The sequence below is a fragment of the Psittacula echo genome, assembly GCF_963264785.1.
Source record: "Psittacula echo genome assembly, chromosome: 2".
Taxonomy (NCBI): domain Eukaryota; kingdom Metazoa; phylum Chordata; class Aves; order Psittaciformes; family Psittacidae; genus Psittacula; species Psittacula echo.
The window spans coordinates 137,239,859-137,258,414 of record NC_137737.1 but is presented as its reverse complement, the minus strand read 5'-3'; the positions used below and the strand labels follow the sequence as shown (position 1 = coordinate 137,258,414).

The window sequence follows — 18,556 nt, the reverse complement described above, 5'->3', positions numbered from 1 at the left end:
GGAAAAGTTAAACACACATTTCATTTTCTGTATTATTACTGCTACCTGAAGATTACTGCTGTCTGAAGTCAGCTTCATCCTTATCTATCAGCTCAAAGCCATCATCAGCTGCTCCCAGTGATCACGAGGGAGACCCTACATTATTGCTTGGTACATCCAAGGGAAAAGCCTTTTCTAAGATCTTCTGAAGCCCCACATATTTCTGACATAAAGTAATTATAGAAGAGACAAGAAAGACTTTAAGGGAAGAATTTCCTCTATGTTGATGTTCCTGAAAAAATAAATTATACTTGACAACATCATTATGAAACAACATAGAAAATACCCTGCTTAATAAGTTGATCAGGAGAGCTATGACAGCACAGGGGAAGCAAAGAATTGCTTGTCACACTTTACTGTGAAGTCTATAATGCCTTATGCCCAGGAGGTGGAAATACAAACACAAGCCACTGGAGACTCAGTGCAGTAAGGTGATGGGAATAGAAAGGCCAGACCTGGAAGTATGTGGGGAACTATCTCCTCTCCTGCAGTTTGTGAAAGAGTACATATGGTTTGGGAAGTGTCCCAAATAAGGCAATGGAGATAGCACTCTCCTATCTCTCAGGAGACTGAGGAAACTCCTGCGACAGTTGGAAACAGCACAAGAGTATAGGGGAAGGAGATAAAAAAAAAAAATAAAATATCAGAGTAGCTGCCACAACCTGAGGAGAAACACTGAAGAGTTAAAGAGAAGTCAACAGTTATTTAAACACAGGAAGTGGGGCAGACCAGGGACAGATGGAGAAGAAAATGAAACTGGAGACGTCGAAGTAAGAAAGCTAGCAAGACAGAAAGAAAAGCCCCTCTTGGGAAAATGCAAACAAAAACCCCAGAAGTGAAGCACCATTCTTTGGGCCTAGAAGACTCCATGATTCTGAAACTGCTGCTTGGCTCAGCCTCTGCTTGAACAAATTAATGGCAAAATTGCCTTCTTCCCCAAAGGTGAGTGATCGATTCCATTAATCCTTCAGAATGATGTCTGGATGAGTATCTGTTACTAATTCACAAGTCTGACCTAGATTAGCCTTATAGTGAGAAAAGTGATTGGGTGAAGGGAGACTGGACAAAGAAGAATGCTTGTAGCAAAGGTCTCTAATTAAACATTGTACCAAAACACAAAAACATGTTTCTGAGTTAAGGGGAGAGTCCCTGGGACATTCTACCTAAGCTAAGGTAACAGTACCTAAGTTAAACAAGGGACGTGCTTTCCAAGAATATCTTCCTTGGGGCCATGTGCAAGTTGAAACTAGACAAAACCTCAGACTATCTGCAGCTACACTATTTTACACTTCCTTATGCTCCTTTCTCAGCTCAGCCCAGGCTTAACCATTATTTTCATAGTTGACAGAAACTATCTATTTAGATTCTTAGAATACGATGGAAGATCACGCACTGAACTCAGGCCTAGAGACAAATTATATTCTTATGTCAAATACAGAGTTTAATCAACAAGGCCATTGAAATCTGATTGTGCACATACAATGCCATAAAAGTAAATGAGCAACGCAGCTGAAACCTCTCAGGAATCACTGTTTGCCCACAGACTGTACCATTTAGCCTAAAGGAGGATTAAGTTATCATCTTCACAGCCCCATTCGGTAGGAGGCAATTAAAAGTATGCACAACTTAGAAATACTGCAAGACACCCCTCAGGCTGCACTGCTATGCAGACTGCATTCACGAATAACGCTCATGGAAATAACTGTGTCCATTCTTCACTTTATTCCCATGAATGACTGCAGTGGCAAAGTCCACAGGGCTGTTCTGCGGTGGGGAAAGGATGTGGCTACCCGTATCAGTACCATATCAGTACCAGGACTTAAGTCTGTGTGACTGGCCACAGAGTGTGCTGTATAAAAATGACACAGAACAGTTGCTCCCATCCCCTCAACACTTGATAAATTACCTACTTGAATGATGTAATTGCTGGGCTTCTTCATACTCTAATGAAAGCCATTTTGGACAAGTGCTTAAAGTGCACGTTTTGGTAAAGATTTTTAACAGAGACCCTGAAAATGACCAACAAGTTCCCAGGAAACGCAGCAGAGGAGGATAACGGCTTTCTGAAAGGAGGGCCTCCCTCCCGAGCAGGGTGCTCCCCAGCCACCCACCGACACATCCCTGCAGAACCCACAGCGGGCCACGGCCCGACAACAGCTCTCCGTTATCCCTCCTCCAACAGGAACCACCGCCCGCTCTCGCCGCGGGTATCAGCTCCCTTCCCAGGAACCCCCTTTGCCCCGAGAACGAGCGGCCGTGGCGCCTCCGGCACCCAGGGGCGGGGTGGGGAATCCCCACGTCGGCGGCGCCGTGGGCCGCGCACCTGGTGAAGGCGAAGGCCATGAGACTGAGGATGGTGAAGCTGAGGAGGGTGATGGTGTGCGGCCGGTAGAAGAACTCCAGGGTGATGTCCTCCACCTGCTGCTCGTTGATCATGCGGAAGTGCAGCCGGTAGTTCACGTCGTCCTTGCTCAGGGTCCGGCTCCCCACACACGACGCCATCTCGCCCTTTTCCCCTCGCCTCAGCTCAGCGCTGCCTCTCCCGTGGCGGCGCGGTGCGACCCGAACCAGCCCGGCCGCCCGCACCGCTGCCCACTGAGGCGACGCCGCCAAGAAGGAAAGCGCCGCGCCCGCAGCGCTGAAAGGCGGAGCTGGCGCTGCCGCTCCGGCGGCGGTCTGCGCCCACGCGGCGAAGGAGGTAAGGGGAGAGGACAGGAACAGAGGCGGGGGGGGAGAGGCGGAGCCACACCGCCCTCTGAGCAAGCTGAGGGAAGGACCCTTTTCTGCCCGCCCCCACACCCCCAAGCCTTGCCCCCGAATGGTTTCACCCGAGTTGAGGGTGGGGTCGGACGCTACACACGTGGGCTAGGCCACGCGGGAGCAGTATGAGGGGCAGGTGAGGCGTTAGGGGGTTCCTGCGAACGGATGGTGTGGCCGGCGCTTTGATCACTATTTCTCCTGTTCTCCCTTCCTCCGTCGGGTTCGGTTCGGTTCGGTGCTTGCGGAGCGGCACGGTCTCATGCCGGCTGTGAGCAAATACTGCCGGCCTGCAGAGGCCTGCAAGGGGCGGCGAGCGCGGCTCGGCTTCCACCCGCTTTTCTCTCGCCCTGTGGCGGAGTGTGAGGCCCTCTCCACGGAAGGCCCCGTCCCTTGCGGGCATTTAGGTCCTGGATGCGTTTCCCGTGTGTTCCTAAGGGAACTGCTGTCATTTGCAGCAGTTGGGCGGTGGCGTTTAGAGCCACTTCTTCTCAGTTACGTTTTCTCCGTTTGTCCCGCGCTCAAAGCCTCGAAGCGGTACTTAGCGCTTTGTAGCGAGTAGTTTCTGGTTTTAATGCTCAGGGAATTAACGTTTACACTCCCAGCCCTGTGGGCGAGGTGAGACAGCGCCTGCGTTACTCCTCAGCAGTTTCTCTCCCAGCAGGATGCTGTGCTGAGGTGGAAGATGGCTTTGGGGGTTCGGCAGGTCTCCCGCTGGTATTGCCTGCTCAGAACGGCCCGTGCTGCTGAGTTTTCTCTGAGGCTGAGGAGCTGCAGCGTTACTGCTCCGGCATGTCGTGCCTGTGCGCCTCTGGCTCTGCGGCCCTCTAGAAATAATATTCTTCTGTGGAGACTGCAAGCATACAGACATGTATCTGTAGGAAGCTGTTCTCTGCCTGATAGTGCCAAGGATGGATCCTTTTCTTCTCCTGAAAGTAACTTGCCTTCACCAATAGAACAGGAACAAGCAAAAGCAAAACCATTACCTGATCTGAATGCAGAAATACTGTATGAAGGTAAGAGGTCTCAGAGATAGCATTTCTCCTGAATTTCTGTATCATGCTTTCAGTATTAGCTCTCATTCTTTTTTTTCTGCCTGTTTATCTAAAATATTTATCTGAAGTTCATGACATTCACTTGATGTTAGTCCCATAGTTAATGCGGAATTCCTGTGGTCACTCTAGCATACAAAGAATACCTTTAAACTAAGATAAAGGTATAAATATTTAGGTAAAAATGTCTAGTCGAGAGCTGCTGCTTGAAGGGCTTTTCATAACTCTACTTGCAGCAGCTGAGCGTTTGCCTTTCTTTCATGGATGTGCTGGTACAAAATAAAGGGATTTGTTTGGGTTTGGTGTGTTTTTTGAGCAAGGGTAGAGGAGACCATCCCTGAAGCAGCTCGCACAACACAGCTGTTTGTATCATCAAGGATGAACAACAGGAGGCAGCAGTGTGAAGCCTGCTTAAGCGCTGCCGTGATGAAACGTGCTCGACCAACTGTCTCCTGAGGAAAGGAGTTAGATACAAGGTCGCCTTGGTGTTGTTGCCCAGAGGAAATTGCCTCACTTTTCTCTATTTTTATCTCTAAGTGAGGATATAAAAAATACTACTCTCTGAAAACAATTCTAGTATGCTGAGGAAGCTTGCTCTGAATTACTAAGCAGTCTTGTATGTTCAGATTTTGCTTTGAGCCCTGCCAACTTGGATCCTATAGAGCTTATTTTTGGGGTGGCTCAGAGCTGCAACTGAGATCTGTGTGTTTGTGCAGCTGGTTCTGGAAACAGTGCTGCACCAGAACTGATAGGTCAGCCAGCTAATATGTGTCTGCACCTGTGGTGCAGTTTATCTACATGCTGGATTTTTATCTGCCAACAGGCTTGCTGTTGTGTATGTGTGTGAGGAGCAGTTTGCCCAGTTGTCAGTGTATATAATGGAATAAACATAATTGCTAATTTTTATGTTCTTGTTGGTAACTTGAGGTATGTTTCCTCACAGGAGGTCTGAAGAAATTAAAGCAGCAAAAAAAGGGGATCTGTACTTCCGGAGCAGATCTTGGTGTATATTGGTTCAGTCCTCAATAAGTTCAAAGAAAATATTTGATATCCATATAGACTCCTAGCAAGTTCTTATTACCGTTTGAGGTGTAAACCTTGCTAAAAATATTTTACTGTGCTTTTGTTCCTGAGGCTTTGAGAAAGATAAGTGCCAAGACCTTCAGCAGCTATTGGGCTAGTCTGTACAGCTCTTCCTGGAACATTAGGATTATCTTACTTTAAAATCTGTCTTGGTAGTTCTGGTGTGGCTTTGTTTTCTTGACATGGAAGAGTGTTACCCTAGTTTCTATGAAGTCATTGTACAAAGGCACAGGGCACAGAAAATCCTCATCCTGAAGAGTTTATAATTAGGGCTGTTGGTCAGTAATTGGTTTGGTAATTGACGTGGACACTAACAGCCAGCCTGCAAACAATAATCTTGATCCAGCTGCTGTGAGCTCCTGTCAATGGAAAAATACATCAGTTTAGAGAATCAATTTTTATTTTTTTTTTTTAAGAGCTCTGTGACATGGAATACTGAAGGGGAAAGAAGCATAATGATGTTCACTTGGGAAACCTTGATGAGTAAGAAATAGAGCTTTATTTCTTTAGCTATTAGAGGTGGTGAAGTCAGCAACTATTCTGTAATGGATAAGACGTGATAGCTTGGTTGGAGTTGGCTGAGAAATACCTTGAAAGTTAAAACAACTGCAGTTCAGGCATAAGATTCAGAAGAGGGACAAAAGTGATGGGCTTGTCAGATTATGAGAAATAATCTTTGCAGTAGTGTTTGATCTGGATATGAAAGGGCAAGAATGCATTTATGAAGCCATGAAAGAGATTCTTTTTCAAGAAGGTGATGTGATTTGTCATCTGCAATGATCAAGGCTGCAGACTGAAGGCAGGGTTGCTGGGTGCCACACTCAGATTTGACCACATGAGCAAGAGTTGACGGGCACTGACAAGGACATGGAACAGAGACAAAAACTGTCTGAGTTTTTGGGAGTAAAGTCTGCTTTCTTATGTTGATAAATAATAATAGGTTGGCTGTTCATCTCATGCACAGTGTTCTTGCATTTTGAAAAAGATTAAGAGATTTGTATAGCATCCAGTAGGAGCAGCATTGTTTTTCACAAAATGAATTTGAGTTTTCTGTATTTGTTTCTTAGACTGGGATGACGTCCCACCTTCATCTGCTTTGGAGGAGATTTCTGAGGAAGAAGCAGTGCAGATCATTGCAGAACCACTTCTTCCCCTTCAGTCTTCCACACTCCAAGATTATGTTGATCACTCAGAAACCTTGGCAAAACTTGTCCACCTAGGTATGTGTGATTTTGTTTATGTGGTTTGCCTACATCTGGAGCTTTGGAGATTCTATAGTTTGTGTTCTGATCTTACTGGTTGCCTTGTAAACTTGAAAATAGGAGCAGTGACCAATGGCTAAAAGCAGCAGTTTCCAGGGTAAATGGAAGAAAAGAGAGGGGACTGCATGATTCCCTAGCAATGCTATATTACTTGAAGACAAATCTTGCTATTTCTCGTTCTTCCACAGCTTCCAGAGGTGGGGAGCACTTTGTGTAATTTGATTGGTCCTTCTTTTGGATTCATTAAGGATGTTTTAATTTGCTGCAAAAGAAATTGTAGTTTTCCATCCATGGAAGGAAGGAAGAGTAATTTCTGGGCAGAACCTTACCAGTGGGGCACAGTAAACTGGGGAGGCAAGAAGGAAGGAAAAGAACCTTACTTCTCATCAAAAGCTCTTAGCGTGTGAAGGGGTAGATGAGCTCAAGGTTGCTGGCCACCTCCTTGTTCCCCAAAAATGCAAGGAGAACTAGAAAGAGATTGGAGAAATAGATATTTGAGGGAGAGATCTGTGCCCATGTAGTAACAAATTTCTACATGTGAGCCAGTATCCAAAGGCATTTCACTGCAAAATTGTCCCCTTCCCTTGTATAAAGGAGTTGGAAATTCGTACATATGCTTCTGTGCAACAGGAGTAGGTACCTACATGTGGCATAAGCTAGAGTACTTGATTCCTGACATGCAGGATTCACTGCAAATGCCTTCTTTCAAAAAAAATAAACTCAGCAAAAGTGTCTAAAATGACTGCTTGTTTTATCTGGAATCTTTCCATGGTATACAAGGTGTTATGACCTTGCTGTGTTAAGCAATTTCAGTATATTATATCAATGCATAAAAGGAGTAGTCCTATGAATTCCAATGTGCCTTTGTGAAATATTTATAGGAAGTGGGGTCTGTATACAATTAAAACAATGTCTAATTTTTTTGTTGTAGGAGTTGACTTATCGCAAGTGGAGAAACGTCAAAAAGCAGGTCAGCTCTTACTGACCTTGGACTTTGAAAAAGATATAAAAAAAATACTTCTGTTTCTTAAGGATGTGGGTGTAGAAGACAATCAGCTGGGAACATTCCTGACCAAAAATCCATACATCCTTGCTGAAGATCTGGAAGCTTTGGAAACCAGGTAAGCCTTTCAAACAGCAGCAAGGTGCTAAGCACTTTGGCTTGATGATCTAGTTTCCCAGTTGGCTTAACCTTGCCTGAACTTGCGTTGCTGCTGTTTCCTTTGTCCCTTGATCCCCAGTTCTGTGTTCCTGTGCCTTTTCATCAGTCATGTGATGATAACGTGATGATATTGTAAGTTGAGTCAACACCCTGATCCACCTGAAAATGGACCATTAACAAATTTTACTGCTCATCGCAGTTTCTCTGGCACAGAGGAAGCAGCTTGCCGTCCTGAGCCATTTGCTTTACCTGTGTCAGCTTAGATTCCAAAACAGTCCCTGACGCTTTACCTGAAATTGTGGAACAGTATTAACTTCTTCAGTCATGCTTTGAGACCACTCTTCTAGGTAACATGTCTACCAATACCTTCCAAGTTCTGCTATAAAAGAAGCAGACCAGATCTCTTCTGTGTTTACATCTACAGCAGGCGGTTTTGGTAACTTTTTTTTCATCATTGAGCTCAAACTGAGCACAACGCTACAATGAACTAATTTGTGTGTGTGTGTTCACACTTGTATGGACCTACACTGTTTCTCAGGCCATAAAATGGACTTTTAATCTTAAAATTACTCCAGATTGGCTTGCAATTATACACACTTTATAATGAACTCAAAACATCTTGGTATTTAAAAATTCCAGAAAAAAATGTCTTTCTGCTTGGCTTTGCACTTAGTGGCTGTCCAAGACAGAAATCTGAAAATATGGCTTTTTTGGAAACAGGCATGTTAGCAGACTCATGTCTAACAGATCCAACTTTTCTTTCGTTCTCCTCTGTTCTTCCATCCTCCTTTCAGAAAAATATCTCAAAAGAATCTGTGTCATTTTCCCAGCAATAGTTTTGCGTTTAAATGTCAGAGTTGCTAATACTCTTCTGAAAAGAGTACTTTTGGCATGATAAATATTCTAACTCTCCTATGAAGTCGGAAGTCAGCTGCTTTTCAATGACTGTCCTGTGGCATTGCCTGGTTAGTGAAGTAGAGGCTGAACAGGACAATTCCAATTTCTTCTTTGTTTTCTGTAGCCTGTTTTTTCAGTAAGTTTATCTCTGGCACCTGGTGGAATGCTTTCCTACAAAGTTAAGTGTGGTGTGGAGAGTGTGTGGCAGGCTGTGGATTGAATGCGTCTCAGATAGCTGTCTTTTGAAAGCTGAGTATCACCTTTGCATAAACATTTTGGTGCAGATGGACATGGTATTGGTTACATCACTCTGGAATGTTTTATTGCTATGGATTCCACGTTGCCAGGAAACAAAACACAAATTTCAATAGATTTGGCATTTGACTTCAGATAAACACTGTAAAAGTCAAAACATTCCATAATTCATAACAATTCTGACAGTTGCAAATCAGTGTCTGTACTGCAGCTGCACCAGATTCTTTGTTTTATGATATTGTTAATGATGACTTGAAACTGTTAACATGCTGCATGGAACTGTTAACCCCTGTAGTAGAACGAGGGCTAAACTTGGTGCCAACGCTCACAAATTTATCTCAAACTTTGGTCAGGGTGGTTAACTGCTTTTTTACTATACTAGTTTCTAGAGTCAGGTTATTACAGTCTTGCCATCCTTCTTTGAAGCTTCTTGCTTCTCCAGGATGCAAAGAAATGCTTCAGGTGTAAATCTTCATGACTTGTTAACAAACGAAGGGAGTCAGGACAACTGAAAGGTTTTACATTTAATTTGCTCACTTAGCTGTATTTCTAGGATGCTTGGCAGTTGTGCCCTTGAAAAAATGAATGGAAGAAATATAGTGCAGCCAAGCTGCAGCATTCAAAACATAATGGGACGATTTTTGAAGGGCCAGTTATTTATTGTTGTGTTCTGCATTTCTCCCCCTTCTTAAACTCGCTTTGTCCCTGTGGCTCCTGCAGCCGGTTCATCAGCACTGTCTGGAGCCTACGCTGCTACCTTCTCTGTTGGGGTGCCTGCTCAGTTAGGAATTGGTCCTCTAGAGCTTGTTCTTAGATCTTACATCTAGAGGTTTTTGGCTTGCAATTACCTCATTTTTGAGGGTTTGTGAAAAGAGAGGGAGGTTGTTGTGACTGGAAGGTATTTTTATTTTCTTTCTCTCCACAAGACATGATTTAACACGCAGCCCATATTTTGCCAAATATCTGCTTCTGCAGAATATTCTGCAATCTATTTAGTATTTTAATTACTGCCAGATAAAATTGGTCCTTGTATGCTCTAAGTTCATGTGGCAGCAAATACTCCTGTATATGCTCATCTATAATCAAAGGAAACTTCTTCAAATTGTAGTTTGGTTGGCTTTTGTTTTTTGTAGAAGGTGGGACGTGGGTCAGTAAGTCTCTTTATTGTGTGTGCTGTACTTCTGCCCCCCCTTCCTTTTTCTGGGAGCTATGGTAATAATCTACTGCAAGTAGTACTTGAAATAGGATTTCACTTTCACTGCAAACAAAGTTTGGAAGTTTTTTATAAAACCTTCAGTCAGCTCCTTTTCCTTTCTGATAACCAGATGTTTTGTAACTAAATCCTTGGACCAGTGACTGAAAGTAGGGTCCTATTGTAACAAAAGTAACTTCAGCTGACTTAGAAATGTCTTTTTAGACAATGTCTCTACAGATAGCATTGTTGTATGATATTTCTACTCTAGTGCTATTGGCAAAGCAGGGATGTATATGAGTACAGTACTCTGTTCTTTCAAAAGTAGAAATGGAATTCATTAAAATAGCAAAAGGTTGTATATATCTTCTTGCCCATACCCTATGATGATCCATTAATGTGTTTCCAATCCAAAAGACAGGCTGGTAGTTAAACATAGGTTAACATAGTTATCTGCTTAAGTACAGCTGGAAGGAATTAAGATCTGTCTTCAGTATTGACATTCTGGTGCTCTGAGGTTTATTTTACTTCTAATTAATTGGAAGGGATGGTATTTTGCTTTTACGATAACTGCAGATTTCTCCCTAATTATTTTTGGCAGGGTTGCATGTTAATGCTAGAACATCTGTCCGTTTATAAGATATCACTGAGGAATTTAAGCAAGTACTGAATAAATGGAGGCAATAAAATTTTCATCACTGGATTTTATTTTGTTTTTGTTCTCTTTCTAGAGTGGCTTACCTAAAATCAAAAAAATTTGGTAAGGCAGAAATTGCTCAGATGGTCTCAAGAGCTCCATATTTGCTGTTGTTTTCAGTGGAAAGACTGGATAACAGACTGGGTTTCTTCAAAAATGAACTTGGTTTCAGTGTAAAAAAGGTAAAGACTGTACGCTGAAGTCTTCAGATATTTTGTTAGTGACAACTGTAAGGCCTTAGAGCATGAATACTTCCAAGTGTTTGGAGGTTATCCACAAACATTGGTGACATTACCAATGGTAACACAGAGGGTTATGGGAGGATAACATGATTTTAACTGTCTGCAGAAGCAATAAGGATATCTAACATTCAAAGGTTCTTGAAGATGATCTGCTGCAGTTTTTGTCAAACAAGTATGTGTGTGTCCAGTTTTGTTATCTGAGGTGGGTCAGAGTACCAAATCCATTACTGAAACAGGAAGCAGCATTTTTAACTTCTAGAAAGTTAATTGGTTCTCTTATCTCTTTAAGATACTGTAACATATTAACTCATTGGTGGAAAAAATAGTCTAATCTGTGAATATCACATTAAACTAAATGCCAAATCACATGCTCATCTCACCAAGGGTAGCCCCTGAGTTCACTTGAGCGCTTACCACATCGCATGCTTAGCAGGTGTTTAGCACCATGCTTTGGGATCTTCAGAGGAGGTACTACCTGGATTTCTGGGAATAAGTGGGCACTGTTAGTTGTTTCCTTCACTAGCTGGGGATTGCAATGAATTAAGTTCCAAGTGGAATCTGGTGTGCTTCTATTAGCTGTACAGTCACATAGCTGTCAGTGCCTGTTGCTAGCCTTTATGTGCTTGAGGTAAGAGATCTCTCTGGCAAAGGGTTTAGTAACTGCCTTGTACTCAGGGTGGCTTACAAATAATCACACATTTTAGGGCTTGTGAAGTAATTTCTTGTGTTGCCATAATACTGAGGTTAAACCAGATCCTGAGATAGACAAATTCCACTGTAGCTGAAAATATCATTTTATAGTCTCTGTCAGGTAGTGTTTTGTTTGCTTAAAAAAAAAAAAAAAAAAAAAAATAAAGGTGGGAAGCACAACTTGAGCACTGAGAGAAACTGGGCAGTTGAGTGTACTTTCTGCTTTTGGGTTATTATGCTTTTAATCCCTTTTCCTGACTCTTTTACAACCGTTATGTTAGTTTTTGTTTTCCAAAAAATACATATTTTTGCCTCTTAATATACTGCTGCTTAATGTAAACTCATCTTTGGGGTAGAAGTAAAATGAAATGTACGTGAAAGTGAATCCTCTTCCAGCTGGGGGGAGCAGGAGGGAGGTTTGTATGAGATTTTTATCTTTTGTTCACAGATTCACAAGCAAGCTTTGAGTAATAATCTATCTTTTGTTTTCCCTGTCTGTAGACAAAAGATTTGGTAATCCGTCTTCCAAGGCTTCTGACTGGCAAACTAGAGCCTGTAAAAGAAAATCTTCAGGTGAGCTTATTAATAGATATTAGAAGTGTATTGTGTATCCACATAGTTTAAGAGTTGTTAGAAGATAAAATTCCTGTAGAATCCTGAGCAGAAATAATTAAATGAAATCATTTTAGTGGGGATATAAAATAACTGAGGGTTTTGTTAAACAATATACTTGCCTTTATAGCTTGTGAGCTTACAGCATACATGGAGCAGAATCTTACTCTGTTCTCTACTCTGATGGAGGTTAGAGTCCCTTCCTGCCAAAATTGCCATCTGATGACACAAATTGTTACCTATTTCTTTACAATAAGTGGGAAAAATAGGGCTTGCTTCCTCTTTTTTTTTTTCCTTCTCTCCCCTTAATTATTATAGTTTTTTGCTAACTTGGATTGTCCATGAAGATTTAGAAGTAAGAAATGTGCAATTGATTATTTTCCTCTTGGCAGGTAGCTAGTCTGCCAAAATGTGCTTTTGACACTTATTGTCTGATAGCAGATGGTCGTTATTAACAACTGTTGGGTAAATAACTTCAAACCGTAGGGACTCCTTTCCCTTTTGAAATGTAACTATGTATTGGTTTGATTATTGTGCTGTAAAGCCATCTAGGCCAAGCAGCATGATGTAGTGTAACATTTTCAGAAATCCCATTATCCTGTAATGCATAACTATGGATTAAAATGTATAATTTTTGGACAGACTCACTGCTCTGAAACTATTAAGCACTGGAAATCTTGCAATCTGAAATGTGTGTGTGTGGTAAGGGAGGAGACTGGAAAGTAGCAGACTGTTCCAATTAAAAGTTCTTTCTTTTTAATGAACATTGTTTCCACAGGCTAGGGATTCAGTATATTATAATGAATGTGTTTTTAAGATCCTCAGTTCTATGCAACTATCTTGTCTATCTACCAAAAAGTGTATAGTGTAGCATCCTTTTTTTTAACGTATTCTAGAGAGGGAGGAAAGATTTTTAGACCCTCACTATTCAAATCTACTGATACTTAGCAGCTCCAGCCTTTCAGGAGGTTGGATGTCTCAGATTCAGAATCTGTGTCCAGACCTGTATGTCCTAAGCTGGTGGTGGGCAGGCAGTACTCAAAGTGAAACCACAGACCAGTAATTCAGAAGTGATCTGGTGGTATCCCTTGTTCCTACTTGGCTGTTACTTTAGAACAACTGCTGCAGCTGACATGGTTGTCAGAAGATACCAGTCATGGACTAAATGAGCTGGAGGATGGCTTATTTCAGCCTCTGAAGGTTTCATCAAGCACGACTAGATTCACTGGTGTGTAAAACTGGAAAGTTTGCATTACCACTGCCTGTTGTGGGAATCACACAGAGAATGTTGAATATTGCTGGGGCTCACACAGTAAAAGTATTAGCATATGTGATCTAGAATATTAGTGAATTTAAAGGTTTGCTGTCAAACTGAGTGAGGTCAAAGCAACTTACGCTTGAGCTCACTGCTCGTGTCAAGAGAGCTGTTCCATTTCACAGTATAGAAAAGAAAAACCTAAGATTCTTGCCACAATTACCTCTACAGCAGGGCCAGCTATTTAACATCAGGTCTTACTCTTGTATGTTAATGCAGTAAATTACCCCTTCCAACTCAGATCTGTGGAAGATGTCGCTAAAGTGCAAACACATCTTTTCATCCTTGAATGCTGTCTTAGCTGAGTAATATTTTGTGTGATACGCAAATATTTATAAAGCAGATAAGGAAGAATGAGGAGTTGAAAGACCTGATTATTTGCCTCTAGAAACAATTTCTGTAAGGATCTGGAAGTCCTAAGGTAGCTTCAAAACCCAGATCCTAAACCCATCCGTTTGTATTTGCCAGGCAGTTTTGGCAAAGAGCTGCAGTCTTGGCACATTAAACTGGAAAAGCAAAAAGCACCACCTTTTTGCCAACTGAAGTACCTGAGTTGGATTTAAAAGTCTGGTTATGTTGACTGGCAAGCACACCCACTTTGTGACTGAAAACAAGCTGCTTGTAAATGTCACTGGAGGATAGAAGAAATGGCTAAGTTACCAGACACCCTTGTATACTGAATTCCTTTCTCAACAACTCAATGAACTGCTTGCCATTCTGCACTTTGGGAGGAGTGCTCATTATTTTATTGAAAAAATGTGTTTTGTTTTCCTTTTGGGAAACCATAATTGAAGTCAAGGCAGTCTCTGAAAAAGAAATCTTACTTTAGACATTCACCAACTGTAAAATAAATTGAATACACTGTATATTCTGCACATCTCTTTCAGGTTCAACAGACTTCAGCTGAAGATGACAGGACTGAAATTATGCTCCATAACTTAAAAATATATTTTGGATATGTTAGTGAAATAACTAACACGTTAACAAAAGTAGTCAGTAGCTATTTGATTGCTGTGTTTTACAAAGCTCAACAGCTCCACAACTAGAAAGTCAGTCTCTTTTGACAGCTTGGTATCGAACCTGATAAAAAATGCTTAGGGAAAAATTCTCATGCTTGTAATGGCTGTGCATACTGAGACCCAGCTTTTTTGTTCATCTCTCAGACAAGGTGAAAAATACATATCATTCACAGAAGTAATCTTTATTCCAGGGATACTTCATAAACAAATTACACTTTAATCGAGAACAATAAATAATTTGCACTGACTTGAGAAGAACAAATGGCAGATATTATTGTGGGTTGCTTCTTGTTGCTGTGGACAAAGGGTAGAAAAAGTTTGCATCAGTTTATTTCAGTGGCACATCAAATTAAGCTAAGTTTGCTGTAGCTGACTTTAGAAGATAAAATTGTGCTCTTTTTCAGGTTTGTCAGATTGAACTTGGTTTTCAACGGAATGAAATTCAAGAGATTGTGTTTAAAACCCCCAAGATTTTAACTGCAAATAGAAACAAACTCAAACAGACATTTGACTACTTACACAACGTAATGGGCATTCCCCACCACATGCTTACTCGCTTTCCTCAGGTGAGCTGTTTATCTGAGAATAAACTGTAGGTACTGTTTGCACAGCTGCTTCGCTAGTTTGGTGCTGAAGGTGGAGCTTCACTGTATGTAGGACACACATGAATTCCACTTGTCTGTGGCTTTTACTCTAATTGAGGTAAATTTTATTAGCAATTTGGCAACCATTGAGAATTCCAGTGTGGAAGTGCCCTTCTGCTTCCCCTGGCACAAGTGACCCCACCACCACCACTCTCGGTCTTGTGAATTTTTAAGTTTTCAGCAGAAAACTTCAGTCATGCTCATCTTTTCTGGATTCACTCAAGATCAGTACATACTGCCTGCTTAAGGATTCCTTGTCCTCAAATCCCACCTAAGAGTCACAAGGGAAGACAGATCATGCATAACATGCGTATATAACATTTATTTCATATTTGTCTACTTAAAGAAAAGTAAATTTTACACATCCTAGGTTCTGAAAATATAATTTAAGGTAGAGAAGTCCTGTCTGTTAGGCAACCAGAATCTTACTGACCTTCCTAGTGCTAGCTAAAAAAAAATCACAGGAGTGAAAATAGATTAGTTTCTTGATGACTATTTTGTTTTTAATCTATCCCTTCTTTCTGTTATTTCCTCACAAATTAAAAGTTGAAAGCATTAGTCATTTTATCCAGTGCTGACATGCAGTCACACTGGCTTCTTGCTAAGAAAAAAAAGCACAAATTACATCTTCTGAGCTGCAGTAATTTTCTTTCTAAAGCAAGACTCGTAGGGAATCTCACTGTAATCTAGCTGGCTAAAAAGCTGAAATTAGATGGTGAAATCAAACTACTCCCCAGGATTTTCAGTACTTGCTATTTAATGTAACTTTGCTTAACAAGGATCCTTGTTATAACTAAAGTGTCACTTTTGCCCTCCTTGACGTGTAAATGACCCCAAGTCTTGCTTACTGCCTTCTCAGTTGTCTTATTATTGGCTTTGTGGTGGTTCACCTCATTTTTTTCCTATTATTTGAAAGAACAAGGGGAGAGTATCCTCTATTCCTTGTTCTTGATGCAGTCACCCTTTCTCTTCCCTGTTCTTCCCTTCCATCCTCAAAAACTGAGTTTCAGGATATGGCTAATGCAACTCTGTATATGGTCTGGCCATTAATTTGTGCATTCACAAATTCACATACTTGTTTCCATCTGTTATTGCTTCTATCCTGAGTAGCAGTAATGCTGAAAATAGAGGCATACAGGATTTTTTTGTCATATGCTCTCTGATGTTTCAGCAGCTGTTGTAACCATCCTTCCTGTCAGCCAGCTCTATAAATGGTGATGAAGGATTTTTTTTCCTTTTTTTTCTGACTCCCTCTTAAAATTCAATGAAGGCAGAGGACAAACAGTTTTGCTTTCTGTCCTAGTTCGAATTAGTTTGCATCCTCATGCAGCCTTCCTTCAGTAGTCTCCTTTTTTAGTAAAAACTCTGCTTGCTTTCATTGCTTTAGTGCTCATGTTTTCACCGTTATCTGCTCTAAAGCAGCATCTCTCTTCAGTTGTACTTCTCAGAAATGCAGTTAGATCTCTGCTTTTAAGACTTCTTAACTGTGCATCCTTGTCTTCCCTACTTCTAGATGTCCCACTGATTTATTTCATGTTTCCCTTACCATTGCTTTTGCCTTTGACTGTCTAGAATTCTTTTTGTGGCAAGTGTCTTCAAAGGTAGGCGCTGCTGTGTCTTTTGGCTACATTATGACAGGTGACACAGACACTCCTTTTCCATTGCTGCTGTGCAGGTTCACTCTTTTGTGGTCACCTGCTCATTTCTTCCTTATAATAATGCTTATCTGAATCTGACTGTATAAATAAACGCTTCAGATAGTATAGGGAAAATACTTATGTATTCCTGCTCCCTGTTTCTGAATGTCTCCTCTCCATTTGCTTGGTTGTGATTACACAAAAATAATATAGCTAACCTATATAAACAAAAAACCTAACTGACTTGAGAGTTGTATCACTGCCTGATTTCCCTTGTGGTGTGTGTACATCAGCATATTGTATTGAAGCATTTATTTAGAATTTAAATAATTTATATATGAATGTAACCTACCTGATGTTTGACATAAATGAGAAGAAAAGATGTAAAAACTATTTTGCTTCCTAGATCTTCAGTTTGTTAAAAATAATGGTCTTATTTTAGATTCTGAAATACCAGAGTCTGAAATTTAGACAACCTAAAAGATTCTTCCCTTTCTTTGTTTCTTAGGTTTTCAACTCAAGGCTATTACGAATCAAAGAGAGACATATGTTTCTTAGGTTCTTGGGAAGAGCCCAGTATGACCCAGCACAACCCAGCTACATCTCTCTGGACCAGCTAGTATCCTTGCCTGATGAGGTGTTTTGTACAGAGATTGCCAAAGCTTCTATACAGGACTTTGAAAAATTCTTAAAAACACTTTAATTAGTAGCACATGTAAAAAGGAATAAAGTTATGAAATAAACATGTTTTATAAAACCTTCTTAATTACAGGCTTAAGGAGTTGTTACTTCTGAAACATTTGTAGGATTTAAAGGCTCACAGTAAGATTCTTCAGAATGTATTTCAGAAGGATTGAGTGAATATGTTAATTGCTACTGATGCAATCCTTGTAATTAATGTCTAACTTCAGAGTGAATGATGCAGCATACTTAACAGAAAAGTAAATTAAAGTGGATTCTTTCTTTTTCTTTTTTTTTTTTTCTTTCAATACTCCTAGAGGTCTGGGAGATGCAAAAACTGGCTAGTGAGCTAGTGACTTATTCCCTGTCTTGCCCTTTGTCTTCTCCCCTTCACCTCCCTCCTCCCAAAAGTTACAATAACAAGCTAATGCAGTAGAGAAGTGACGTGTTTACCTGCTATTATCTTAAGAGCTAGCAATGGTATTCTTGTATGGCAGAAAGAAGTACACTGCTACATTATGTGGAGCCCCTCATATAAAAAAGCATTTTCAACAGGTTACAAAGGTGCTGCTTTGTGAAGCTGGCTGCTGAAGTTAATATCCTAAAAGCTGTGCAGTGAGACTTCATTTGAAATAGCAAAGAAAATCAGCAAACTGGATCTAGGCAAATTACAGAAAGAAAATAAAGCTATAAATGTCCCTGAAATCTAAGAGGAGCTTATTTTAAGTCACTTGTCTTCTTGTTTAGGGGGAGCAGTTTTTTTCCCATCCTTGTGAGATTTGTATGACTTTAGTAAACAAGTAACCATATGAAAAGAAGCTGTAGTATATACTTAGTTAGCAGAATTATCTTGTTCAGTGTTAACAAGTGAAGTAAATGCTAACGTTAATAACCGCAGGAGCATTTAAAGTATTTAATCCTACCAGGAAACAAGTCATGGTAATATGGAATTATCAGATGCTTCACAGTTTGTTGTGGTAAAGTGAAGAAATGGAGTGAACACAAATGCAAAAAGTCTGATAGTTTCTTGTTTAGAAATTTCCATTTCAGTTAAAACAGTTCAGAAAACTGAAATCCAGATGTTTTCATTTGGATTTAAGCTTATTTAATGAAAAAACCTCAATGTTGTAAAAGCTCAGTGTTGGAGCTTAAAAGACCAATTTGTATGCAGATAGCAGAATAAATTTCAAAAGGTTAAATTCCCCTCATAGGTGGGAAATAAAGTAAGGTTAAAGAGAAGAGACATGTAAATAATGAGTACAGTAATGATATCTGGATTATTACTTGGGTCTTTTATCCAAAATAAAAAAATTGGAATTT

At 40.6% G+C, this 18,556-nt stretch overlaps 2 protein-coding genes across 2 annotated transcripts in view; one reads left to right on the top strand and one right to left on the bottom strand.

The window, feature by feature from the left end:
- The window catches only part of PTDSS1 (phosphatidylserine synthase 1), a gene marked incomplete at both ends in the record, with an annotated part of 28,825 nt that extends 26,284 nt beyond the window's left edge, over positions 1-2,541 (bottom strand). Inside the window, one exon of the mRNA XM_080610646.1 lies at positions 2,363-2,541. Within this exon, the coding sequence (XP_080466772.1) occupies positions 2,363-2,541 (179 nt within the window). The remainder of the gene's footprint in view (positions 1-2,362) is intronic.
- Positions 2,542-3,481: 940 nt separating this feature from the next.
- Positions 3,482-17,258, top strand: MTERF3 (mitochondrial transcription termination factor 3; the record flags this gene model as incomplete). Its single annotated transcript, XM_080610527.1, has 7 exons — positions 3,482-3,812; positions 5,999-6,151; positions 7,125-7,314; positions 10,431-10,578; positions 11,830-11,901; positions 14,679-14,840; positions 17,064-17,258. The coding sequence occupies 7 exons, from the start codon at positions 3,482-3,484 to the stop codon at positions 17,256-17,258; spliced, it is 1,251 nt and encodes a 416-aa protein (XP_080466653.1).
- Positions 17,259-18,556: the final 1,298 nt, after the last annotated feature.